Source organism: Arachis hypogaea, chromosome 15, assembly GCF_003086295.3.
Source record: "Arachis hypogaea cultivar Tifrunner chromosome 15, arahy.Tifrunner.gnm2.J5K5, whole genome shotgun sequence".
Lineage (NCBI taxonomy): Eukaryota > Viridiplantae > Streptophyta > Magnoliopsida > Fabales > Fabaceae > Arachis > Arachis hypogaea.
The window spans coordinates 115,498,625-115,508,615 of NC_092050.1; the positions used below are offsets into that span (position 1 = coordinate 115,498,625).

The 9,991-nt window shown below is 36.1% G+C and overlaps 2 protein-coding genes across 2 annotated transcripts; both read right to left on the reverse strand.

Moving 5' to 3' along the window:
* Window positions 1-3,920: 3,920 nt before the first annotated feature.
* LOC112748740 (uncharacterized protein At2g29880-like) lies at window positions 3,921-4,887 on the reverse strand. The gene is made up of 3 exons (XM_025796984.1): window positions 4,537-4,887; window positions 4,065-4,461; window positions 3,921-3,943 (listed from the first exon to the last, which is right to left on the reverse strand). Exons 1-3 carry the CDS (start codon window positions 4,885-4,887, stop codon window positions 3,921-3,923), a joined length of 771 nt encoding a protein of 256 aa, XP_025652769.1.
* Window positions 4,888-5,012: 125 nt separating this feature from the next.
* LOC140179290 (uncharacterized) lies at window positions 5,013-5,906 on the reverse strand. The gene is made up of 3 exons (XM_072218005.1): window positions 5,856-5,906; window positions 5,693-5,756; window positions 5,013-5,434 (listed from the first exon to the last, which is right to left on the reverse strand). The coding sequence occupies exons 1-3, from the start codon at window positions 5,904-5,906 to the stop codon at window positions 5,013-5,015; spliced, it is 537 nt and encodes a 178-aa protein (XP_072074106.1).
* Between the last annotated feature and the right edge of the window lie 4,085 nt (window positions 5,907-9,991).

The window sequence follows — 9,991 nt, forward strand, 5'->3', positions numbered from 1 at the left end:
ACGCGGCTTGTGCGCGTCCGCGCGAGGTGAGTTGAGCTGGGGGCTTAAAGTTGGCCCAGATTTAGCGCAACTCTCTGGATATTGGCCCAGAAGTTGCATCAGCGAATCGACGCGGACGCGGCAGGTGCGCGTACGCGTGTAGTTCCCCATAGCTGTATGTGCGCGTACGCACGTAGCGCGCGTCAGCGTGGAATGAGTTGGGCTGGAGGCACAACGCTGGCCCAGGAGAGGCCCAACTCTCTGGAATGTGGCTTGTGGTGTATGGACGTCAGGACGCGTACGCGCACGTTGCGCGCGCGCGTCCATGCCCATTTCTTCATCTCTCTCTCTCTGTTTTTTTTTTTATTTTTTTTATTTTTTTTTATCTTCTTTTTTTTTTGGAAGAAAAACTTGCTGGGTGCTCCCCTTAGTGTTCACAACTCTTATTCACTCAACCATCATAGAATTTACAAAAAATGCAATGTTCGATATTATTCATCTACTACTAAACACAACATGCATGTGACTAAGCTAACAATTAAATTGTACAAACAAATTTGTATGAAACATCTACCTACAATGGTAACTCAAATCACTTATTAGGCAAATTTAAAAGGGAATGGAAAGAGTTTACCATGGTGGGGTGTCTCCCACCTAGCACTTTTAGTTTAAGTCCTTAAGTTGGACATTTTGAGATGCTTATTGTCATGGTGGCTTATGTTTGTACTCATCCTTGAATTTCCAAGGATCCTTGCTTCTCAATTGGTTGACAGAATTTCCAACCATTTTCGTCGAGCTTGGGCAAAGTTCAACCCAAGATATGAGTCCCCATAGTTGGTCTTCACATAGCGAACCGGGATCCCATATCTTGTCTTCACACCCATCCGTTAGTTGAGTTTCATGGTTTTGTCGGATGAGCGGTTGACATAAAGGTGATTGGCACATAGAATTCTCTTTACTCCACCAATGCTTCCTCCTAGATCCATATAAAGTAATTCTTGTCCCAACATCATCCCTATACCTTGAAGCTTTGACCTTAATGAGCCTAATTCCTAACTTGCAACCACTACACAACTCATTCTTGCTTTTAATTCCACAAAGGACTCTAAGTTGTCCATCCGTTTCAATCAAACCATATTCAAGCGAGAAAGTAAAGCTTATGGATAAGAATTTTACCCACTTGAAAGTTGTGTTGGATGGTACTTTGGGGAGAGAGGTTTCCCCACACTTAGACCATGCAAGGTCTACTTCCTTGTGCTCTTCTTTGTATATTTCCACCTCTTGACAAATTTCTTCACTTTCAACCTCATCCTCTTTGTTACGTGGCTTGGTGTTATCTTCAAGAACTTCATCTTGTTTAATGAGAGGCGATTCAATTTTGGATAGAAATTCATTGATGAACGAGGTCATCTCTTGATCAACCTCTTCATATTCTTCAATTTCAATATACACCATGCCCTTCTCATCTTCCTTGTGAGGTTGTGCATACTCCTCTATAATTTCAACTCTATATCCAATGGGAGGGGATCCCGTTGTAGAGAGAAATTCATCCATGATTAAATCCATTTCTTGATAAACCGCTTCCAAGTTTCCAACGATGATATGTCTTGGAGATTGCGCGCCCTCCTCAACATCAATATCAAGCTTCTTGGAAGAGTTCTCCATGATGCTACATTCCCATGGACTTTCAACATCTCCGAGATCTTCAACCACTTCTCCCCTTTCTTCAATGATTATAGGCTTCTCCAATTGTTCCAACACAAAATTTGACTCCTCCTTTTCCACCGAATTTTCCAATTTCTCCTTCATGCTTTGCTCTTCTTTTGACTTTTCACATGTGGTCACGGAAGTACCTTGAGTATTCAAGCATTGGTGGGCTAAAGTGTGCACCACCTTGGTCAAATTGGTCACAAACTCAAGTGTATCCCGCTTCATGGCTTCTTGTCCTTGGAGTAACAAAGTGAGAGGATCGTCTATTGGGGCTTGGGGTGAATAGGAAGGTTCATTATTTTGGAGAGAGGGTTCATAGTAGGAAGGTGGTTCTTCTTGGTAAAGGTATGGAGATGGTGAGTATTGAGGTGGTTCTTGGGAGTAATCTTGATATGGTTGTGGTGATTCTAGAGGTTCTTGCTCATAATGGCCATAAAAATATGGTATGGATGATTGGTCATATGATGGATATGGATCATAGGGTGGTGCTTGGTGATGAAAGGCTTGTGAGAATGGTTGAGGTTCATGTTGAGGATGAGATTCATAGGCATATGATGGTGGTTGTTGAGTGTCACAAAAAGAATCATCATAGCCGCTAAGTTGGCATGCATTAGGATGGAAATTATACCTATAAGTATCCAGAGGTTGTTGCCAATAGGAGTGATCAATTCCTTGAGGCTCTTCCCATCTTTGTTGGTTCCATCCATGGTACATGTTGCCATTAAAGTCCACATTTCCTACAACACACTTAGAACCAAACTCAAAGCCAAAGTGGTGAGAATTCATGATGAGAGAACAAAATAAAACTAACAAAAATTAAGAAACAACAAAAGATAAACCTATTCACAATATTCACATATGTACAATAACCAATAACGCAACACCATTGCAAATCCCCGGCAACGGCGCCATTTTGACGAATTGGATTTTTGACGGTTTAGAATTTCACAAATGAATTCTCGTTGCAAGTATAGTTTCTAAACCAATCACTAATCCTTTCATACAAAAATTTGTTTGTCACAAGTACAAACCCCTAAATTCTATAAACCGAAGTATTCAAACCTCGGGTCGTTCTCCCTAGGACTTACAATGAAGTGTCTTGTTATTGGTTATGAGTTATTTTGGGGTTTTGGATAAGAAGCATGAAAAGTAAATGACAATGAAAATAAACTAACAACTATAAAAAAAGGGCTCTTGACAAGGTGTGAGAACTAGAAGTCCTATCCTAGTTATCCTTCTCAATTGTGATGAGAATTGTTCATTGCTACCACTTAGTTAACCCTTACTAAATAAAGGAAAGTCAAGTGGATGAATCAATTTGATTCCTCAAGTCCTAATCAACTCCTAAGGAATGGCTAGTTTTAGAGGCATTCAAATCAATTAGCAACTTCTAATTATCAATCAATCAAAGGAATTAGATAACTCAAGAGTCACTAATTACTCTACCTAGGCCAAGAGGAACAAAATCTACACTAAAATCCAACCAAGCATTTCATCAAACACTTGGAAGGCACAAAAGAAAAGTATAGTCAATCACAACAAGAATGAATTCTAACTACAATTGAATGTAAAGAATTAACAACAACAATCAAGGAGATCACAATTATCATGAATTACCTCAAATTGCATTATTGAAGGAAAACAAAGGAACAACAATATATCCAAAACAAAAATGGAGAATTACAATTATTAAAGAACACATCTAGAAAGAGGAAGAGGAGAAGATTAGGAATTGGTGAATGAAAAGTGAATCAAAGCATGAGTTAAACCTAGATCTAAGAAGAGAGATTAACCTAAACCTAATCCTAATCCTAGAGGGAAGAGAGAGCTTCTCTCTCTAGAAACTAACTACAAAGCTAAAACTAAAACTAATTGGTAACTAACATCTAGAGTGATCAATTATCCTTCTCCTTAATCCTTCATCCTTTTATTCCTTTCCCTTAGCAATTTGGCGCCAAAATGGGTTCAGAAAACCTCTCAAATCGCCAGGCACGTGTTGCATTAATGAGGTCATGTGCCATCATCGGCGCGTGCGCGCATGGTACGCGTGCGCGTCCCTGGTCGATTCTGCAATGTGCGCGCGAGCGCCTTGTGCGCGTGCGCGTGCATGACTGACTTTGCTTCTTTGACTTTTTATGCTTCTCTCCACTTGTATGCTTCCTTCCTTGCTTCCTCTGATCCATGCCTAGCCTATTTCAACCTGAGGTTACTAGCAAACACATCAAGGCATCTTATGGAATCAGACAGAAACAGGCTTAAAAAGCATGTTTTCACACTTAAGCACAATTATGGAAGAGATAACAAAACCATGCTAATTCTTAGGCTAAATGTGACAAAAGGTTATCAAAATGTTCTAAATTCAATGCAAAACAAACCGTCAAATCGGGGTTTGTCAACAGCATCGGCCATGGTAGTAATTCCCAAAACAACTTTCTCATATTGTGCCTCCAAAAAATCATTCATAGGAGACTTATGCTTTGTTCCTCTTGACGTTGAAGTCCCACCTAATTGATTTGGCTGACTATGAGGAGCACTTGGTGAATCTAAATTAGCAGAAAATGTTGGGGTATCATGTCCCATATTAATATCTATGTCAGAAAATCTAATATTTTCAAATGAGTCATTCAAATCAATGGGATCTCTATCAAGTTGTTGAATTCTTTCTCGTGAAGTAGCAGCCCCTTTACCGGTAGCTCTATCAGCTCCAAACAACTTCAAAGTATCATAATGCTTAATTTGCATTTTCTTCCATTTTTTTGCATGTGGTTTCTCCTGCATAAAGAAATGTTAAAATTATTTTGTGACTAACTTGGTCATTCGTATAAGTAATAAAAAAGTATAAGATACCTTAATAAAGTATTGCCACACTTCTTCTTCAGCTTCAAACTGTCTAATAACAGGATTCCACGCAAATTCACTTAAGTGATGAAATAAGTCATATGCCTCAGCAAAATGATCTTTCAATGTCTTCATTCTATTCTTAATGTGATTCTTTGTTATGTGTGGATCTATTGCTATACTCAAAGTCTTCACAACATTGGCATATGCTTCAGTTGTCCACGAGCCATCGTGTCTATTACCTTTCAATGCTTCTTCTACTAATGCATTCAGCAGAACTTCATCCATCTCATCAGACCATCTTAAGTTGTCTTTAGAAGGTTGATTAGCTTCTGTTGTTTTATTTTCTTTATTTGGCATTATTTAACCTGTAAAAAAATCCCTTAAAAAAATCTAATTAAACAATTCTGAATGTAAAATATATATATATATATATATATATATATATATATATATATATATATATATATGAAACATATCATCACTCATAAAGTTTGATACACATTCCACATTTCAGCTGCAATATTATCTCGTAGCATTGCTGTATATCTATATTCCTCATCACATTGTTGATTTGATTGTGATCTATCTATGTTGCATTTTTGTAGCAATTCTCGGTTAACTGCATCAATTATAGATTGATCAACATCGACACCCATAAAAAAGTTATGCAATATACAACATGCCAAAAAAATGTCTCTCATAGTTTCAAATGAATAATAAGGTTCTGTATCGCCAGCTATAATTGGGAATCTTTTCTTTAGAACTCCGAAACATCTTTTGAATAGTTCTTTTGGATTTTGGAGCTCACATACTGAATACTCTTTTAGATGATACTGAATACCTATATATGGTGTAAGTATCCCAGGCTTTAACATAAATCCAACATCGTCTAGATAAAATTTTCCTACAACAGTTGCATACACAAATTAAAGTATAACATACTGTGTCTATGAATTTGAATTTATGTAGACAATTTTATAAATTACACTATTACAAACCTTAGGAGATTCAAAGTGGATATTCCCTACTTAGAGCATCTTTCAAAATTCTCGAGTCAGAGGCAGTTCCTTCCCAACCAGACAACACATAAGTGAATTTCATATCAAACCCACAGGCAGCTAATACATTTTGTATAGGGTGTGATCTTTTCTTCCGCGAAAACGAGGGGCTTCCATCCTTGGTACCTTCACACGACTATGAGTACCATCTATGGCTCCAATGCAATCCTTTTTTAGAAAGTATATTGACATATTAACATAATAGTTTTATCATTATTTCGTTGACAATTACATAAAATTCACCAAGTAAATCAAAAGATTTAGTACCTTGAAAAATGGATTAGAATCGACTATTATGAAGTATTTCATAAGGAACATTGACGTCGGGATTTTTACCAGTAAAGAGATTCATAGAAACAGTTGCGTTGTAAAAATAGTCTCTAAACCGACAAAAATCCCTTCGTACAAACGTGTTGGGTGTCACAAGTAACAAACCCCTTTAGAAATTATTAACCGAGTATTCAAACCTCGGGTCGTCTTCTCAAGGAACTGCGAGGAAGTATGTTCTTATTATTGGCTATAAAGGTTGTAATCGGGGTTTAGAAGTTGAGAAGCAAGTAATTGAATGACAAGTAAAGTAAATGGCAATTAGAATAAATAAATACTGTAAAGCAGACTTTTGGCAAGGTAAGAGAAGTTGGAGGTCCAACGTAGTTATCTCTCTCAACTATAATGAAAGTTGAATCTAAACTCCACTTGATCAACCTGTACTAGGGCACAGGAAAGTCAAGGGACTAATTAAATTGACCTTTGAATCCTATTTATTTCCTAAGAAAAGGTTGGGATTACTTAAGTTCAGCTCAATTAGCAAGATAATAATTATCAATTATGTTGAGTTTAATAACTGTTGAGTTACTGAATTCTTAACCAGGACCAAAAGGGGAAAAAGTAAAATTGCTGGAATAATAAAAATATCCTTGGATGGGAAGCAATGGTAACTTAAATTAAAGAGAACAATCATAAACTGAAAATACCTCAATTATCATTAATTCGAATAACAGTCTGTAACATGGGAGAAATTCATAAATCCAATTATAAAGGTAAACAGCCAACTCAGATACTGGAATAAATAAATAAAGTAAAAGGGAAGTTTAAAACAAAGAAATATAAAACCTGGATTGAGAGTCACTCTTAAAACAAGAAGAAATCCTAAATCCTAAGAGAGAGAGAGAAGATCTCCCTCTCAACTAAATCTAAATCATTGAAAAGTAAAATATGCGAGCTCTCTCTGAATGGATGCATTCCCACACTTTATAACCTCTGGTCTATGTTGTCTGTACTTGGATCTGGGCCAAAAAGGGCTTCAGAATTCGCTGGGGGCGTATTCTGTAAATTCTGATACGTGGCCTCTGTCACGCGTCCGCGTGGGTCACGCGGTCGCGTCATTCGGAGCTTTTCCTTGCCACGCGGTCGCGTCAGTCATGCGACCGCGTCATGTGCGTTCTGCTTAAGGCGCGCGGTCGCATCAGTCATGCGGCCGCGTCACTGCTGATTCGTGCTTGGCACGCGATCGCGTCATCCATGCCATTGCGTGGATACCAGTTTCCTTAAAGCTCCGTTTTGCTTTCTCCTTCCATTTTAGTATGTTTCCTTTTCCATTCTTTAAGTCATTCTGCCTTAGAAAATCTGAAACTACTCAACACACTAATCGCGGCATCGAATGGAAATAAAGGTAATTAAATTAATTAATTTTAAAGCTTAGGAAACATGTTTTTCATTTACATCACATAATAAGGAAGGAAAAGTAAAACCATGCATTTAATGTGAATAAGTAGGTGAAGGATTGTATAAACCACTCAAATTAGGCACAAAAGAACTCATGAAATATGGGTTTATCAAACATCCTCACTAGACGGTTGCTTGAAGAAGTCTTTCTCTAACGATAGAATAGCATGTAGGACGTTGTGAAAGTGGCGACTAATTGTCTCCCCTGAGCGGTGAAAGAAGAAAGACATGGTTCTAGTTTTCACATTGTGCCCTATAATATTGTAGGAATTTAGCTACTTGCTCTTCAACCGTAGATCGAGTTGAATCCTTTACTCTACCAGTTTCTCTTAACTTTTGACACAACAGTTGAAATGCTTCAGGGCTCATACGTATGACATCTCGACATTTGTCAGACTTCAATAATTGTATCATTAACTGAGTACGCCTGTTTTCTCTTTCCAAGTTTTTGTCATTAATTTGCCTAGGCCTATATTGTGATAATAATTCCAAAGTACACAATGCATGGACTGTAACATATGAAAGAGATGTGATACAAATATGTTGTCTTTTTTCTAACTCTTCCCTGACACGAGTTAAGATTTGTATTGGTTCAGGTTGATATATGACAGTAGAAGTGACTTGATGTACTTGAATTTCTAAGTCATGTATGACGTTCGTTCTATCTTCTAAATTAGCATCTTCGATATTTTCGTTATCCATCTATGAAAATATAATGTTTAGAATGGACATATCGATAGTAAAAGTAAACAGAAAGTAACATATGTTGTTACATTCTAACAATTCATTTGTTGAAGAAAAAAAAAACCCGAAACTAAATGCCGCATATAAAAATATGGTTTCACCTTACGCAATATAAACATACCTTGTTATGAGACACTTGTCTCCAACTCCTAAATGTCAAACTCAATTCCAAAGCTCACTGTCATAAATAATAAACATACACTATAAGTCACATGGCATATTAATTAATGCATTGATTTATCACCAAAATTAAGTGGACTTAGCTACCAACAACACTTAATAATTTAGACGGTAAAAAATTAAGTTAACCAAAGTAGGATTTAGTATAGTTTCTGAAAAAATAGGTTCAAGATACGTTGAACAAATGCTTTGTAAGTGCACCAATGAAACAAGCACATTATTTTGCTTAGCTATTTAGAAAATAGTAACAACTAAACCATAGACAATTAGTAACAGATTTTAGCCAAAGACAAGTAAGAAAAGCCATTTAATTTAAAGAACTTTTGTATAATTTAAATTTCATTATAAAAAGAGGGATGAACTAAAATTCTCATGATGACATTCAAAAGAAATATAAGGTTTCAGCATGTATGTGCCATGCTCTATGTCTATTAATTTTCTTTAAATTCTATCAAAGATCCGAAAGAGAAAAATGTCCAAATATTTTGTACCTATAGTAATGTTATTTTGTTTTATTCATATGTTATTTTAATACAAAATTTAAAATAAAACAATCATAGCACCTGAAGATAAAATCTAACCAGATGAAAAAATGAACATACTTTCACACAAAAGACAAATAACAGTAAATGTTTTTAGTATTAAATTTTTTATTATTTACCCTATAATTCATTAATTATTTCATTTGCCTCATTTCAATTTTAAAAACTTTTAACCTAAAAAAAAACTAACAACTCAAATAATAAATAGCAATTTACAAATAATTTCTAAAGATAAAGGGTGATATCGTACTCCCATATAGGTACTCTTAAGTTAGTATCTTCTCTTTGAAGTTCGAACACAAAGCTTGAACCTTTAAACTTAAACTTGAAACTGAAAGTGATCTGATTCAAAAAAAAAAAATCCTAACAAAACCTAAGCATTCTGTAAACAAAGTTTTTCACTTCCAATTCAACCACTCTCACTCTCAGCTAATTGATTTTCTTCCCACTATTTGGTTAAAAGAAGTGACATTTTTCCCTTGTTATTATTTTTTTTGCTCATTCATGATGGGGATTTGGAATTGTGTGTATTCAATTTTAATCATGTTTTATGCTTTTGGGTTATTAAAAAAATTTTTGATTTATGATTTTTTACCATTTAGGAAGATTTGGACTTTTGAATAAACTATAGCCATAATATTGATTCAATTAATCACTACACTTGGTTGCAAATGAAGCATGTAATGAAGAAATCAAATCAATTAAAAGGAGGAAAAGAAATAAAAAAGAAAATTAAGAAATCAAATATGCAGAAATCAATAAAGAAAATGGTTCATAATATCATATATATTTATTTAGCTTTTGAATAGAGCAACAATACCCAAACGGGGATCACCAACACACACAAGCCAACACTAGGCAGCAGGCACCCTCTACTGTCGAACTCTATGGAGTATCCAGATTCCACAGGCCGAACCCTAGCAAGGAAGCAAGCACAAAACGGTGGATTTAAAGAACAACAACAAGAAACCAAAGCAAGAGGATATCAGTTGAAAAATAAAAGAAGAGCACATACTATGTGCAACGATTATTTTTCCACTTTGTTTTTGAAGAAAGTACAAAATTGAACGAAAAAGGAGTAACCTTTGACTTGAATTTGCAAGGATGAAGAGGAGAAGGAGCTGTCACGACGATGACGAAACTGTCGTGGCTTGTGAACGATGACAGTGAAGCCGCGGTAGCGCTTTCGAGCACGACGATGAAGCTGCGGTG